The sequence below is a fragment of the Vanessa atalanta genome, chromosome 23 (genome assembly GCF_905147765.1).
Source record: "Vanessa atalanta chromosome 23, ilVanAtal1.2, whole genome shotgun sequence".
In the NCBI taxonomy this organism is placed as follows: Eukaryota; Metazoa; Arthropoda; class Insecta; order Lepidoptera; family Nymphalidae; genus Vanessa; species Vanessa atalanta.
The window spans coordinates 3914332-3932847 of record NC_061893.1 but is presented as its reverse complement, the minus strand read 5'-3'; the positions used below and the strand labels follow the sequence as shown (position 1 = coordinate 3932847).

Here is an 18516-nt window from a genome sequence, read left to right as displayed (position 1 = left end):
ATTTTAATAGAAGCTTGTGAGTTTTAACACGGTCAAGCACCGCTGACTTTTCATGTGCTTATTTTGTTTTTATAATTTATCTCGTGTTAGGCTGTAGAGTAAGCGCATGTGAACTTAGCAGTTCATTGTCCGGCAGATCAAAATTAAATTTAAGTTCTGTTAGCATGATTGATGATGATTCTCGTTTTTAAAAGAAAGAGTTCTTGCTTTTAAAAACGAGTAAAATGGTTTTTCTCGACTTTTGACGTTCCTTCTATTTTTTTATTTAACTGTAGAACTGTTATGCATGCTAACAGAAGTCACATTTAATTTTGATCTGCTAAGTTCATACAGATCTAAAGAAAAACATCGTGAGGAAAAACATCAATGAGTTTTGGGTGATTATAAATAACGTATTATATTATTATTACGTATAAATTAAAGTATATCCACAAATTTTCATTGGACCTTACGTTTAAAGGGTGTTAATTTTTTTTAACGTTCATATCAAATCAATGCGAAGACGGGACGAGTAATGAGTTCATAAATGTAATGTATTCATGTATTTGTAATAAATTGTGTACTCATAATTAATTAATTATTTTTTCTAATTATTATAAAACAAGTCACCTCTTGTGTCATTAACACAGTTGATTATTAATCAAATGAATATTAATGATATGTTAAATATATTTGAAAATAGCTTCTACTTCACCCGCGTGGTATTTTATTACAAACATCCTTGTTCATACTCGTTGGTAGGATCTCCTACTCATCAGATATTCTACCGCCAATCAGCAATACTTAGCAGTAACGGCGGCAGGCACATTTGTCCCTAAGAGGTTCTCACCAATGCAAACACGCAGTTAAAAAAACTAATTGCACCACCTCGCTCACCTTCAAACTGGAACACGACAATACTGCAATAAAATGCTGTGTCGCGGTAGAATTTGTTATTAGGGGCTTGCCTAAATAGGTTTGTACAAACTTTCAACTCCTATTTATACTTCGAGGATTTATTTAAAAATTGCTAAGTTCTTCCTTAGGATTTCGACAAACTCGGTAAAAACTTTATCAAAATCGGTTCAGTGACTTAACTGTTAAAGCGTAACAGACAGGCACAAGAGATATACCAACTTAGCCAAGGTCGGTGGTGCATTGCTGCAATGTAGCAGCGTGGTGGAATATGATGCAAACCTTCTCCTCAAAGGGAGAGGAAACCTTAGCCCAGCATTTAACACATAAATTTCAGTAAAAAAACAAAGTTACGAGGTGATTGTCATTGAAACGGGTTCAGTTTCTAGTACTGATAGTCCTTGTAAGTTATGATTTTAAGGTTCTGAATCAAACCAATTTGATATACAATAATAGTTTCTATATTTAAGTAACACATATTTAATTATATAACAATTACATTTTTCTAACATTCACCACCAAGTTTTTTTATTTGTTCCTCCTTTCGATTGTAATATGATATCCCGACACAGGTTTCAGCATGACGTCTATCTTCACTTCTAATTTCGTATGATCACCTCTAAGTCTATAGTGCCGGAATAAATGCGCCAGCGACGTCTTCATGGACATAAAAGCGTACGATTTTCCTGAAAAAATAAACCCTATAATATTATATGTGATATCGCGTAACATTAGGCTTTCGGAACACTGGTGACGTCATAGCGTGTAATAGAAACATGACGGATACAACAATACATAACACAGTCTCCTTTTAACGTCCGTCATATAGATATACGTGCGTTTTGCTACATTGCTATTCTAGGAAACCTACTGTCTGTTGGTCTAATGACATGCTTAGAATGCCGCAAATCCTGTGGTTCTTGAGCTCAAACTGACTGGGCGTTTTCGGGTGAAGAAACCATAGTAACGGCCAAGAGTATAAGTTGACAGTGCTTACGTTCTCGTGCCGTGGCGGATTTACCGTCCTATTGGATGATGCGAAGGAGAAAATATCAAGTGCACCTAATTTTGCAAGCAAACTTGCGTACCATAATAGTCCTGTGCAATTCCTAGTTTCACTTATGAGTAAAGGTAGACATGATCGTACACAACTAGAACGCCAACACTTTAGTACAAAAATTGAACACCTTTATATTTTATATGAATCATATTATATTTTATATACGATACAGGCATTTAATACGTCTTAATAATATTTCTATAAAACTACCTATACAGATTCTTCTTCCCATCCCAAATCCAGCAAACGCAGTTGGACATTCCGGCAACGTAGCAGGGTCTAGCCATCTCTCAGGCTTGAATTCTTCGGCACCTGGCCCCCACATGGGGTGCCTGTGTACTCCATAGACAAACATGAAGCAAGTACGACCTCCAGTCAAGGTGCAGTTCCCTGTTACATAAAATTCAAATAAAAGTCAAATTGTATTTGAATTAATTATACAAATAGTTAAAACAGTAAATAGGGAATAGCTTAATTATTCGATTATACTTACGTAGTTTAACATCTCTGTCCAAATATCTAGCTGTCACAGGAACTATTGGGTAAATACGCATCGTTTCTTTTAGTACTGCCTCCAAATAACATAGCTGCGAGAGATCATACTTCGTTACGTCTCTGTCGTCGTCCCCAAAAACATCGTGTAATCTGAAGCAACGTGAACCATTGTGATATTAGAAAATATCGATGATTAAAAAATTGGAATGATTTTTTTTTCTTGATTTTTAATATAGATTAATAGGAAATTAAAAAGATAGAAAAGATATATTTCTAAATAACTAATATAAAAGAGTATTTACTGAGTCTCTGTCAGTAATTTCCAAACAATATCTGATCTACGCACTCGTAAGTACGTTGAATTAACTCTGTACACTTATGACTAAAAAGCAAAATTGTTAAATCTCTAAATTATAGCTTTTCATTAACTAGTAATAATAATAATTGAGGAAGTACGTACTCTTCAAAAATTTTTTCTTGAACCTTAGGATAGGAGCCGACCAGTAACATGCTGTACATGAGAACACTAGCGGAGGTATCATGGCCGCCTACGATCATCGTGTCCACGTGTTCTCTTATCTCACGGTCGTTGAAGGCTCCCTTCTCTATCGATAGTTCGAGGAGGAGATCCATGAAAGGCTTGAATTTAGGACCTGGAATGTGGTAATGTAATTTAAATTATTTTAACTCTATCGTTTGCCCACTAATGCCTCAATTTGATATGGGAATATAAAGATAATTTTATCGTATTGTAGCTGATAATCTCAAAGGTAATATATAATAATCGACATATTTGACAGGTCAGCTTTAGTTTTTACATTTATCTCATAGAATAAATATTTACATACACATATTCGTACAAAATTATTTAAATGACGGTTATAATGTTAATTTGTACATTTACACTAATTAACGAATTTGTACAAACTTTCATATCATATTTTACTTAATTACTTTACTCGGTGGCAGGGCTTTGTGCAAGCCCGACTGGGTAGGTACCACCCACTCAACGGTTCTCAGCATTTCTTCTTTAATGATCTTCTTGATTAAAGAGCGAATGGGTCACTGTGACACAGGCATAAGGCACATAACATCTTAAGTCCCAAGAATGGTGGTGCATTGTTTTGGGTATAAAAGCCGCCGCCGCCGGCGAAATCTGGTTCCACAAAGTGATTGTGCGAGGCAGAAAATGTCTTAAAAATCGCGTTGTTGTGGATTTTCGAACATCTCGGTGGTGCAGATGAAACTTGACATCATGACGAGATGTTCGAAGGTGAAATTCAGCAGCCGGGATTAATCCATACAATTCCTCGGAATATTCCCCGTGAAAAAATCGGTAGAAGATGCAGAATGATCCAACATCTCTACGCAAAACCAAAGGATCAAGCAGATGGGATAATTCGAGCCGCTCTGCGTTGGATACGATCAAATGGAAGAAGCTGCTACTGGGAAGCAACCGCCCATAAGTGAGAACATTACTCCATGCGAGATCAAATTTGCGCCTTGTATAGTCTTAGGCGATGGTGCGACGTAAAATCCTGTCTGGCCTTGCTGAGCACACCGAGCTTTTTGGATGCCAATTTTGCTTTACCTTCCTATTGACCGCGGAACTGAACGAGGCTTGAAACATCAACGCCAAGTATTCCGGTACTAACTGTGGCGGCTATCGTTTGAATGTTCTCAAATCGTGGATTTTTAGCGATTAACGCGCAAACTTACGTCTTATTGGGGTTGAAGTGGACTAGGTTTAGCTGGCCCCCGTTCGAGACTTTGTTTAACCAATACTCGATTTCAGACACAAATTTGTCCCGTTTTTCGTTGACATTTTCGCGAGAAATTTATCCCGGCCCGGGTATAAGGTATCTACGGTACTGTCGTTTGCATAACAGTGAATGTTCCTGATTTGCAACATTGTCATTGATATGCAGAAGAAACAGAGTGGGTGATAGAAAGCAGCCTTGTTTAATACCAGAACTGATGAATTTTAAGTCAAAGCATGCACCGTCGACAACGACCTTGATGATCCGATCTGCCAAAAAGCTCCAATTGCATAATTTAAGGAAGTCTATGGGCTTCCAGGGAAATTATGCAATTATGCAAATGTCCAAACTGGCTGCTAATTCTCTCTATACTTACGCTCATCTATGTAATTGTAAGGTATTGTAAGGTAAACTAGAAGACCCGACGGAAACCGTACTGACGGTCGCTAATCAGCAGGTACTCCTCTAGGTACTGCAAGAGCTGGCTGTTTATAATGGACTCCATTACCTTGGAGAGCAAGGAGGTGATGGCTATAGGCTTGTAATTTGACGGGTCTGAGCGGTTGCCTTAGTTAGGGATTGGATGCACCAAAGGAGTCTTACAAGAGTTCGGGACCCGTCCACCTACCTATACTATATAAAAAAACTTACACAGTAGAGTTCCATAGCTGAAATGGCAAGAAAATCCTTTTTTTTAATAATGAGACTAACCTTGTGTCGTTTCCTCATTATTATTTCTATTTTTCAAATAATCAGCCTTTCGTTTTTGCAGGACCTGTTGAATTAAAACACTTGATATTAATGTTCAAGCTATTAATTATTACAGTGCACATTATAATTTTGTTATTCGATACATATTTTACTTATATACGTATATAACGTCGATATTTTTGAGATATAACTTTAAATTCAAAATTTTAGAGCTATAAGCTACTTTTTGTTACGTTTTTGTGAAACCCAAACAGCTCTCACTTCTTTAAATGACACTTGAATTTATTTTTTTTGTAGCACAATTAATTATCAGTTTGGAAAAAAACATGATCCCGATTATAGAACTATTCACTCACGCTGGTACGCTGAGGTGACTTAGTTAAATATACAAACTAGATTATATTTCTTATTTAATGTGGCTCGCCTTCGTGAGGCTGATGGAGTATGAAATTTGGAACAGTTCAAGTTTCGACAGAGAAGACGTGCAGACAACAAATACTCTTAAATAGAATATACATTTAATTAATTTAAAAAAATCATTATACACACTACCATGCCTTTGAAACACACACGCACGGACAATAAATATATATTTAATATGATTGATGAGGATAGTTTACGTCCAAGTTACAAATCATTGATATTCTTGACAGCTAACTTCATTCGAATCTTTCGAGTCAGTGTATCTTATAATTTTGTTAGAATAATGAATGACAGTCAAATTTCGACTAATAAGCGACTACTAGTACTATCAAATATGAAAGAAATACCTAAATCATATATATAAATTAAGTTACTAACCGTATACGACAAGTTGTGTAAGATTTTCAAGTATTCGTCTTGTTTCTTTTTCAAAGATGACCATCTGTATATGAAATGGCTGTGTAGCCAGAACTTCTGGAACCTGTCCACGAGTAGATTGAACATCTGTTCAGCTGCCATCACGTATTTACTATTCAGCACGTTTTTATCAGTGAAATCTACTCCTAAAGCGGTCACTGAAAATTAAAACAATTTTCAAGCGAGACTTCTCCAATCACCAAAATTAGTAATGTCCTTGCACGAATATCCACGAATTTTGTGATCTCATTAGCAGCCTGTAAATTTCCCATTGCTGGGCTAAGGCCTCCTCTTCCTTTGAGGAGAAGGTTTGGAGCATATTCCACCACTGTTCCACCGCTGCTCCAATGCGGGTTGATGGAATACACATATGACAGAATTTCGACACATGAAATTAGACACATGCAGCCTTCCTCACATGTTTTCCTTCACCGACGAGCAGGAGATGAATTATAAACACAAATTTTGTGATCTATATATATATTATTAACAGGATAGAAGACTATTCCATATTAGGTGGTCACTTTCATCCGCACTGTCAACATTTACCACTTCTTACACCATTAATGACACTCAAGGGTAAACATTGAGCCTAAGATTTTGTCTAATGCTTTATGACACCGGCTCACACATCATTTGAACTTGGTTACGAGCTCAAGTTTTGTTTTTTGGCGTTGAAATATCTGACGAGTGCAAGGTACCAAATAAACTATCTCTATTCTCACAAATATAATCCAACCTCATCTAGTCGTTTTTAACGTGATTTAGTAGAATAATTATAATACTGTTAATTAAAAGTTATGAAATAACATACGACATATGGTTTCCAGAGCGTTGTGTCTCGTGTAGACCCAGTGGTCGAAAGACCCCTTTCCAACTTCGACTTCTAAATCTTTCACGAGTCGACGAGATTGTTTGTTGAATACACCCAGAAAACTGTCCAGAACGATCTGACTGAAAGCGGGGTTTAGTAATCTGCGATGAACTTTCCATATTGATACTGGAATATAATAAAATATACTATTTATTTGTACTATTTATTTGTACTATTTAAATAGTATTATTTTTTCATAGGACGAGCAAATGAGCCACCTGCTGGTTCCCGGATCACAACAATACTGAGTACTGCTGTTTGGCGGTAAAATAACTGATGAGTAGCTTCTGAGTTACCCAAACGGAACATTTTGAATATTGGTATTTTACAAAATATTTCTAGAATATTGTTGAACACTTTTATTGTTAAATATGAATAGATTAGAAAATAAATTGAACCAACAATAATGTTAGTTTTAATATTTAATTGTTTTCTTATAAAACAATTATAAAATACAGCTTACATTCAATATATCTAGACACGCGGTAGCGTGTCAGCCAAGTACAAGTAATGGCGAGCAGCACCGTGTGTAATATTACACGAACCATTTGGAGCCACTTTTGACCTCCTCGTAACTCAAAAACTATTTGACATAAACGTGTCAAAATTGGCTCATATATTGAGACTCATGAGGTTCCAAATTTCATAAACGCATCTCAAACGGCTATTTAGATATTAACGTCTAAAAATCGTCATTTTTATCACTGACTGACCTATAGATCAAAACTATAACCTACTTCCAGGTGACCTAGAAAGTTGAAATTTGGCATGCAGGTAGATAATTAAGCCAATACAAAGGAAAAAAATCTGTAACTGGAATATTTTTATCATTTTATTGGGTCTATTAGGAACACTTATAAATATACTTAGTACCTGTAATGTAATAATAACTATAAAAAAAAAATGATGTAATGACCAGCAATCAAAACTTATGACAGCCGGTCTTAATGTGTATTTTAAGGTCTGCACGTGAATATATAACGAGTTGAATACCACCCTTAATTTTTTTAAATCCAAATATTTCCGTTTTAGTACTTATGAGTATAGTCGACGTTCGTATTTATTACGTTACTTTCACATAGAATTACTGGCATTTAGCGCACATAAATGGTGCAAAATCATTATACTTTAAAAAACAATAATAATAGGCATTTCGGTACTTTCACATAGAGCGTTGAATAAATAGATCAATAACTACTTATCGAAAACGATTTTTATTATTAATATAAATTAAGTTTAAGCCAAAAATGAATTTGGAAAATCAAGAAAACTCACCCGTTCCAGTTACCAAACCCTCTCCAAGCCAAGGTTTTGCAAAGTCATAGAAACCATCCTTTTGTAAGCAGGTATTAGCTACAGTTAAAAAGTCATCTGGGTCTGTTATTACTGAAATTCAAAAAGAGTATTTTTAACCGTCAATCTAGAAAATAAATCTCAATAGATTGGATTTGTAGACATATGGCCTACTGATAGATTTTCATCCAAAAATGCAGGTTTCCTCACGTCGTTTCCTTCCCTGTTGAACGCGAGATAAATAATAAACACAAAGTAAGCATACAGCAACATAAAACCTCAAAGTTAAAACGTGTAAGTACACGTGTTTGAACTCAGATTGTTTGGTTTTAGCTAGAATTCATTCCAAATGGAACATCATATTTGAATATTTTGTTTATAATTCAGAAGCATTTGATAACTTGCATACAAATGTTACCAAATATAAATACTAAAATATAATTATTAAGCGCCTTTGATTTATTAATAGCAAACACACGTATCTATGAAATTGAACTAGAACCCTACGAAATAGATCAAAATAATGTACTATAGTATTGTAAACCTTAAAAAGGTATTCAAAAAAGTCCGCAACGATCTATCTCTTAGGGATAACCCACTATAACCGTTTTTTATCCTTTACCTTTTACGAGAAATAATGGCTTATTTTCGAAGCGATTTTAAGCAATACAACATCTTATCCAATTTAAGTACCTCAAATACATTGTGTATTTAATATAAGTAGATCAATATGGCCCTTTACAGCATGTAATTTAAATGAATATTTTTTTAGATATTACAGATTTAAAACGCAGGGACATTGCGGTTTGTATTGTCTAACGACTGAAAAACTGTGAATGTTGTAAGACATTCTGTAGTAAATTTAGTAGCAGCATTGCACCCGTGCGAAGCCGGGGCAGGTCGCTAGTCTATTCATATAATAAAATTGGAGTATCTGTTTGTAATATTGAAATATCCGCTTTTTACTAAATGCATATCTATGTATACACGGTACATATACCAAAATAACAATATAATAATAATAATAATGAAAAAAAATTCAATTTTTGTTTGTTTACGGGACTTTCGGTGACAGATAGCTCACGTATTAAGGAGTAACTTAGGCTATTTTTATTTTAGAATTATAATAAAATCACGCTGCAATATCCAAATACTGTCCAGTACCACGCGCTTAAGTATATATCAATAGGTAGTAGGATATCATAGGTGTTCGCTCAACACAATTGAAATATAATTTACTACTTAGCACGATAAATTAAAACACACCTTGAAATATATAACTGTATTGAAAGACAAAATAATATAACATTTTTAAACACTTTATGTTTTTATCTTGGGTTCTAGTCAGCGCGATTCAGAATTGAGACTCTTTTGGTTAACGCCATCTACTGACAAATCGCATAACTAACTTAACCGAACATACCGCCCACCAAGAACCCTCAGTTCTTTACAGCTTAGGTAAAGGAATCAATTTGGAAACCGGACGTTTCAGAATAGAATTTTTACATTTTAAAGTGACAACTCTCACATGCCCGTCAGGACCAACGTGCTTGTGTTGGACTCGAGCCAGTAGCCATTTCGAAGGCGGTAAATCATCTTTCAAAATGACGACATCGTCGACATCTGGTTCACCAGCTGTATTTTGCCACTTGTGACGCTGTTGCAATGTATGTAAATATTCCGTGGACCATCGCCTCCAGAAGTGTGTCATCATCCGTTGTATTAGTCTCCATCTGTTTAACGGGCTAATTTTTTCTGCGACAAAATGTTTTTCGGGTAGTGTTATCAGAGGTTCGCCAATCAGAAAATGTGCCGGTGTTAAAGGTGCGATGTCATCTGGGTAATCATTCAATTGGCATAATGGTCGAGAATTAAGACAAGCTTCAATCTGAGTCAAAAGCGTCGTCATTTCTTCAAAGGTCAACGTCGAATCTCCAATGGTTTTAAGTAAGTGTATCTTCATTGATTTAATTCCAGACTCCCAAAGGCCTCCAAAATTTGGTGCTCTTGGAGGTATGAAATGCCATGATGTTCCATCATTACTTACTAACTCAGCAATTTCTTTCATAACCTGACTCATGCTTTGATTTAACATTTTTGACAGCTCCTTTGCAGCTCCAACAAAATTTAAGCCGTTGTCACTATATAAATCGGAACAGTGACCGCGACGAGACACAAATCGTCTAAATGCAGCAATGAAACCTTGAGTTGTCAAGTCACTTACAGCCTCCAAGTGGATTGCTTTTGTTTTCATACAAACAAACAAACATAGGTATCCCTTGTATGACCTTTGACCCCTACCCTTTGAAACTCTCATTTGTATAGGGCCAGCAAAATCCACTCCCGTCGTCTCGAAGGCACGTCCTGGATTAACACGTACTGCAGGAAGTTCACCCATCTTTGGTTGTATTATAGCGCCTCGGTGTTTCAGGCAGACAACACATTGCCGATAGCATTTCTTCGCTAGCTGTTTTAGACCAATGATCCAGTAACGACTCCTTAAATAGTTCATCATCAAAGCTATGCCACCATGTAACAGTCTCTGATGAGCATCTCTAACTATTAAATTGGTAAGGTGAGTATTTTTCGGTATTATTATAGGGTGTTTATAGCGAGCAGAGACATGAGAAGCTTGTATTCTTCCACCAACCCGTAGAAGACCATCATCATCCAGGTAAGGTGACAACAAAAATAATTTGCTTTTCTTTTTTATTTTTTGTTTTCGTATTATATCATGTATCTCTTCTGAATATTCTTGTTGTTGTATAATTTTAATGCATGTGTCTAATGTTCTTCTCATTTCCTCACTAGTTAAGTAATTTGGTTTATCATTTATCTTCTTTTTTGTTTTCAGGTGCAGAAATCGTCGACAATAGCTGAGTACGCGTATCATCTTGGTAAGTGTAGAAAATCTCTCCCATATAGGTTCAGTGTTATTACAAAAAAATGTTTTCGTGTGATTTTTTCTTTCTTCTAGATTTGTTTTAGGTATAACCAATTTAATAGATTTTTTTGTTTCAAGATTTAGCCAATTAGGTCCCTTCCACCACAGTTGTTTATTGTTTAACTCAGATGGATTCACTCCACGAGAGGCAAAGTCAGCAGGGTTATCTTCTGAAGTGACATGGTTCCAAGAATCATTATTCAGTCTAGTTTGTATTTCTGAGACTCGATTTGCTACGAAGGTTTGCCATCTGGTAGGTTGAGCTTCGATCCAGGCTAACACAACCATCGAGTCAGTGTATGCGAAAATGTTTTCCTTAGGTATGTTTAAAACGTTGGCGGATTCCGAGAGCAGTCTTGAAAGAAGAACTGCTGCACATAGTTCCAATCGTGCAATCGAAATTTGTTTCAAAGGCGCTACCTTTGTCTTACTCTCCAATATAGTTACATGTATATTTTCCCTATGGAACACCTTTACATAAACAACTGCAGCGTATGCAGCCATGGACGCATCAGCGAAACCATGTAATTCAACTCTCTTGATTTCTGAGTAAGTATAAATCCATCTCTCCAATTTTATTTTTTCCAATTCTTGTAGTCGTTGTCTATAACCTAACCATTCCTCTTTCAGATTAATTGGAACGTCTTCGTCCCATCCGCACGTACAGAGCCATAACCTTTGAATAATAATTTTTGCCTTTATTATAACTGGAGCTAACCATCCGAAAGGGTCGAATAGACGTGCCACTTCGGAAAGAATAGTACGTTTTGTTATAGGTTCTATAAGGTCAGGTAAGTTTATATAAAATTTAAACGTATCATCTATTCTATCCCATGAAAGTCCCAGTATTTTAATGACTTTATCAAATTTAATTTCAAAAGGTTGTAATTTGGGCTTACTCTGTGTAATATTATCTAATATTTCATTACAGTTGCTCGACCACTTCTGCAATTCAAACCCAGCGCATTTCAGTAAGTCATTTACTTGTTTGTAAATTTCCATAGCTTGACATACATCGTTAGCGCCGCACATTAAGTCGTCCATATAAAACGCTTTTTTTACTATTGATGCAGCCAAAGGAAATCTTTGCTCTTCATCTTCAGCGACTTGGAAAAGAGTGCGAACAGCCAAGAACGGAGCTGATGCTGTGCCAAAGGTAACAGTTAATAACTTATAAGATAACAGATCTTCATGAGGGCTTTCTCTCCAAACAATTCTTTGATAGTCAGCCTGTTTATCTGCGATTAATATTTGGCGGTACATTTTCACAATATCACTAACCAGAGCAATTTTATATGTTCTCCACTCCATAATTAGAGTGCGTAAATCTCTTTGTATTACTGGTCCAGTTAACATCGTATCATTTAGAGAAAATCCTTTGGATCCCTTTGCAGAAGCGTCGAAAACAACTCGTAGCTTTGTTGTATCTTTATCATCTCTCAAGATCGCATGATGGGGTAAATATATCGCATTGTTGTTTTCTTCATTTACCTTTACCATATGACCCAGAGCTAAATATTCATTAATTACCTTACAATATTCTTGTTTCAATTTTATATTGTACTTAAATTTTCTTTCTAATTGTAGAAATCTAGATGTTGCTATTTCCTTAGTTTTTCCACATTTCTCTACTGGTTCTATATTTTCTTTAAAAGGTATATGTACTTTATATCTACCAGATTCTACTCTGACCGTCGTTTTTTTATAGATCTCTTCACACATCTGCTCTTCCTTAGTCATTTTACGTTCATTGGTAAGTACTTCATTTTCAATTTCCCAAAACCTTTTTAGTTGTTCATTATCACTTACAGAGATGTGTAAACTAATTGTTTGTTTTTCCTTTACAGGTTTTGTATCGTTAGTATCACCAGATAGAATCCATCCCAGGTATGTTGATTGTGCTACTATAGACCCAGACGGACTCTTCAGCAAACCGACATCTATGATCTTACTATAGACTTCAGCGCCTAGCAGCAGTTGTATTTTATTCGGTATATGAAACTCAGGATCTGCTAGTGTTTTGTTATCTAGTTCAGGCCAATTAAACATCGTGATTTGCTGTGTTGGCAAATAGTTTGTAATATTGCGTAGAACATACGCCTTGACATGGACTGTGAAGGTTGGTTTAACCTTCGATCTAAGGTTGACTTCCACCATGTGTTTGATGCTAAGCTGATTACCTCCACTCAGTCCAGTGACCACGCCGTTGATTTTTTCTCGTTTCAAACGTAACGTTTGAACGATATCCTCTGACACAAACGAGGCCTGAGAGCCTTGGTCAATGAGAGCACGGTAGGTTCCTATGTTTCCATTGCTTGAAGACACATCCACCAGTGCGGTAGCTAATAAAATTTGACCAGGTTGTTTTGTAAAATGTGATAGTATGTTTGTATGGTCTTCCTGACTTTCTTCTCTTACAGTTTCTTTTCTTTCAGGGTGCAATAAAGAGTGATGCTTTTTCTGACAAATACGGCAAGAGGTATTTCGCAGACATTTACTTGCTGAGTGGTTTGGGATAAGACAATTAAAACAGAGATTATGTTTTTGTACAAATTCCGATCTATCCTTAAAGCTTAGTTTTACGAATTGCTTACATTGATACATGTAATGACTTTCTTTGCAGTATAGGCATGATATTGTATTTTTGTCAAATGCTGTGTGGAATGAGCGGGTTCTAACAGTTTTGGAACTGTGTTCTATCATCTCAAGCGACCGAAATCTTGTTTCTAAAAATAGTTGCAATTCGTCAAACGTCGGAAAATCTTGCTCTAGTGCAATATGTTGCTCCCATAATCGATGACTTTCAGAATCCAATTTGTTTACTGTTATATAAACGATGATAGCACTCCACGATTCTGTCGGTAATCCAAGATTGCTCAAAGCGTTCAAACATTCAACCGTTGAATCAATTAATTGCCTTATGCTCACTGCAGATTCGGATGAAATATTTTTCAGGTTCAACAATTTTTTGAAAATACAATTTGATAGGTACCTCTTATTGTTGTATCTGTTTTTAAGTGTTGACCACGCTTGTTCATAATTCTGACTGGTTACAGATATACTTTTCAGCAACTGTTCTGCCTCACCTGTCACCGATGATTTAAGATAATGCAGCTTCTGCACATCGTCTAAGCGTTTGTTTATATGAATTAGAGAATTAAATAAATCATGAAAAGACGGCCAATCGGTGTATTTGCCAGAAAAGGTAGGTATTTTTATCGTAGGCAAATTAATTTCAGTAATTTTGTGTTGTGTGTCTGCTGGTTGTACTTCTTTCTTAGGTGCCATTTCTTGAAGTTGATTTTTCAATTCACTTTTGTATTCTATATATGACTCCTCACATTGATTATATATATCATTAGAAAAATACTTAAAATCTTTTCTATTTTCCTTCTTGATATGTGCTACAACTTGATCATGACCAGATTTAAATGTTTGCCATGTGTTTTCTAGCGTCTCCAAACGTGTCTCTAGATAACTTAAAGTAATCCTTTGTTTTGGTGATTTATTGTAATTTCGTTTTCCTTTCAATATTTGATCAAATTTCTCTTCCTGAACACTAATTATTTGATTTATGTCTTCCATTGTTAATATTAAATTAAAGTTCCAAAGTTTTGTTACAAAACAGATACACAAATTTTTCAAGTCCAAAGTCACTAAATTTTTCTAAGTTCCGAAGACAACATTTTACAAGTCCGAAATTCACTAAATTTTTCTAAGTCTATATTGAAGATCCACTTTACAAAATTTTATTCTAAGTCCTGACACTTCAAATATTTTCTAAGTTCACATCTGTTAATTTAAACGTACGCACTTTACATCCGGCTCGAAGGACCAAACTGTTCGCTCAACACAATTGAAATATAATTTACTACTTAGCACGATAAATTAAAACACACCTTGAAATATATAACTGTATTGAAAGACAAAATAATATAACATTTTTAAACACTTTATGTTTTTATCTTGGGTTCTAGTCAGCGCGATTCAGAATTGAGACTCTTTTGGTTAACGCCATCTACTGACAAATCGCATAACTAACTTAACCGAACAATAGGTATTAGGAATACGTATTAGTAAATGTATTATCTTGGTATTAATAACTTGCATCAATATATATGTGCAAATTTTTAACACAATAAAGTCTAAAAATAAAAACTTTGTATGATATTAACAGTCTTCCTTTACTCGTAACGAGTTGAAATCATTTATTTATTTTACAAAATCCACAGCATATCGACAATGTTTTAAACGCCGTTCTTAAACCAGTTACGATTTAATTATTTGTTCTTTCATTTTTGGACGATTTAAAAGATCACTTACCGTATATCGTCCTTGGTCCAATATAAGCAGAAATTACTCCTCCAGCATCTAGACTTTTGTATGATAAATCTTTAACGATCGCCCACAATTCTGTAACAGTGAATTTTATTAACAAATATCAAAGGAGAATTTGCAGTAGATTAAGTATAAAATTAAGATATAAATATTTGATTTGAAGCAAATATTGACATTGGTGAAGATATTATTTAAATTCATATATGAATGTCGTCTGACAGATTTTAACAGCGATGGCTAATCTCAATAGAAATATGTTATAGTGAGTAATTGGTGCAGTACCAGCGGTTTAACCGAGGCGTGTAGTCTTACTTGGTGCTTAGGTTTTGCTTGGGTAGATCATCCACTCAGCTACACGTATTCTACCACCAAGCAGCAATGCTTAGAATTGTTGTATTCCTTCGAAGGGTTAGTGAGCTAGTGTAATTACAGGCGGATAGGACATAAGATCTAAGTCCCCAAGGTTGGACCCCAACCTAACCCCAAGTAAGACACTTGGTGGTTACGTTTTGTCTGGATAGTTCACCTGCTTAGCACATATTCTACCACCAAGCAGCAATACTAAATATAACAGTATTCCTTCAAAACGTTGGCGCATTGGCCACATATTTCAATATTTCTTCCAGTACTATATGCAGTGGTGACCACTTACTTCAAAAGAAAAACCCAAATGCTACTGAGAGACACGAGATATTTAACTGAAATCGACACTTGATTATTTGCAGTATAAGATAGACAATACACAACCAAACCAACGAGATTTTAATCAGTAGCTTAAGATAAAAAGCAAAACTAAACAAAAATGTAGTAGAAAAATGAAGATCGTAAAAGATATTTTCTATCTATACTAATAAAGGATGATACTTTTATTGTAAAGCTAGCTGATAAAACAACAAAATTAATAGTCATTACACTTATATCAGAAGATGTTGCGCGTTACAAAGGTGTCGATACTAATTTCATATTTAAATATGACATATTGAATTACTTTTTGCAACACAATATCGTAACCGTTATACGTAGAGAGACATATACTGTTTAGTTCCATATATATTATACGTATTAATATTTAGTTCGTATTTATATATGTATTTCGCTTCCTGCACTTCCTTAGAATAGTTGGTATAAATATAGTTGAATTTAGTATCTAAATATTAACAAAAAAAAATAAGTTATAAAAATAGTTGATACTCACTAGTGCTGTCTCCGGTCAACAAATGCGCGTGGCCAAGCACGGGTAGAGCCCCAGGTATTGCTGGTGGTTCATTTTTATTATTATTCCTCAGGTACCACGCCCACAGACCGAACACCACGCAAATTAAAATCACCATCAACATAGTTCAGCTTAAAATGTAAAAAAAAATGATTCTCATTATTGTAATGATTAGGAATTTTAATGGTATACATATTTTATTATCTTCGGTTGATCCCTATATTCCCCTTATATACAATAGGATTAATTTCACAAATCTCTTCCTCTTTCGTATTATTCTCTTTAATAATTTTTTTCGGTGGTATAGTGTAGTAAAGACACATAATTTATTCTACTGCCAGACAGCAATACTCAGTATCTTTTTGCTCCGGCTTAAAGGGTAAGTGAGCCAGTGTAACTACAGGCACAAGGAACATAACATCTTAGCTGACATAGTTGGTGGCACCAAGATAAGTTATACCAATTTCTTACAGCGCCTATGTCTATCAGTGGAGGTGACCACTTACCATCATGTTATGTATGTATGGAACACGATATTATGTATTTTTATTTTGGACTAAATCAGATTTTCTTTACGACCGAAAATGAATTAAAATATTTTAAATACAAAATAATAAATATAGAAAATAATCACACTGACTAAATTTTCACCTTGTTAAATAATTTTCATTTGAAAAATATTCACTTGAACTATTTCCAGAGTCGTTTTCACTTTCACTAATAAATCGAGTGCAGTTCGCGTAATGAAATAACACAGGATCCGAGCCTATTCGGGCGTAGCTCTTTATACTAGGGTTTTGCGATGTGCAACAGGATGTCTTCACACTGACTGTTCGAAAACTACCTCGATACATGTCAACCTATGTTGAGTTCCGGTTCATAGGGGGGAGTGAGCCAGTGTATACTATAAAAAAACAATATTCATCTGGGTAACCCAGAACCTAGGTACACTTATCAGATATCCTACGGCCAAACAGCAGTACTCAGTCTTGTTGTGTTCCGGTTTGAAGGTTGACTGAGCCAGTGTAACTGGCTCAGTCAACTGGCACCAGGGGCATAACAGTGCGTTGACGATTCATTGAATGGTTAATATTTCTTACGGTCCCAAATACCTGTTTATTTATTTACGATACAATGCCTTTTCGAACTAGATGCTTATTAAAAATAAATTACAATAAACACAAAAACAAAAAAATAATGAACATAATACAATATAATTTAAAACTTATTAAAAATAATATTGTAATTATTTACAAATAATAATTAAAATATAATAAATATTATGCCGGCCATCAGTGTGAATCGTCCCCAGGCCCTTTACAACACATACCGCCTGTAGTTCTCACTGAAGCAGTTCAATTCAATATTTCTATACGTGTGTTGTCATTTCCGTTTATTTACTTACTCGAAGTGGTCCGATTCTGTTCATTATCGTCTGTGAAGATATTTTTACACACGGTAACTTTTATATTTTAATTTAAGTATAAATTTTATAATTCATACCACCAAGAAATGTAAACTAACTGTCTGTCTGTCTGTTACACGCTGATATTTGGTATGAATTAAGCTTGAATCCCAAGGAAGGACAAAGGCTACATTTGATGCCTGACACTTTACGACAAACTCATAAAACGAACAAAGCCGCAGGAAACAACTTGTATGTTATAAATGTTTATGTGACTCTATTTGTTACGCTCACGTCTTAACAACTTAATCGAGCATTATGAGTTTTCGTCAGGTGCACTACGAAGTACCTACATATATAGGGAACTCCTTTCACACACGCAGGAAAAGTCACGGTTGGAAACGTGTATTTTTTAAAGTATGCGACAATCTTGTGACTCTTGTGACAATGAATTGGTTTAAGGCTTGGATTTTTTGGACGTGGTACGTTTACGTCTCTTTTTGAATTCTGATTGTTTTTTTTTTCGATAACCTTGCAACTTTCCAACGTTTCCAAATAATATCACAAACGAATAATAATAACTGATTTGAATGGACATTTTTAATTAACTTTTGTTACTTTTTTTACATTCGCAACTTCTTACATACACTCAGATATTGTACATGGACTTCCTTGAAGATTCATTTGGA

At 35.1% G+C, this 18516-nt stretch overlaps 1 protein-coding gene across 1 annotated transcript; it reads right to left on the bottom strand.

The window, feature by feature from the left end:
- Positions 1 to 1407: 1407 nt before the first annotated feature.
- On the bottom strand, positions 1408 to 16546 carry LOC125073075 (cytochrome P450 4C1-like). Its single transcript, XM_047683764.1, has 10 exons — positions 16405 to 16546; positions 15195 to 15284; positions 7910 to 8020; positions 6575 to 6760; positions 5722 to 5918; positions 4921 to 4984; positions 2910 to 3102; positions 2448 to 2599; positions 2165 to 2344; positions 1408 to 1580 (listed from the first exon to the last, which is right to left on the bottom strand). The coding sequence occupies exons 1-10, from the start codon at positions 16544 to 16546 to the stop codon at positions 1423 to 1425; spliced, it is 1473 nt and encodes a 490-aa protein (XP_047539720.1). The 3' UTR covers positions 1408 to 1422.
- Between the last annotated feature and the right edge of the window lie 1970 nt (positions 16547 to 18516).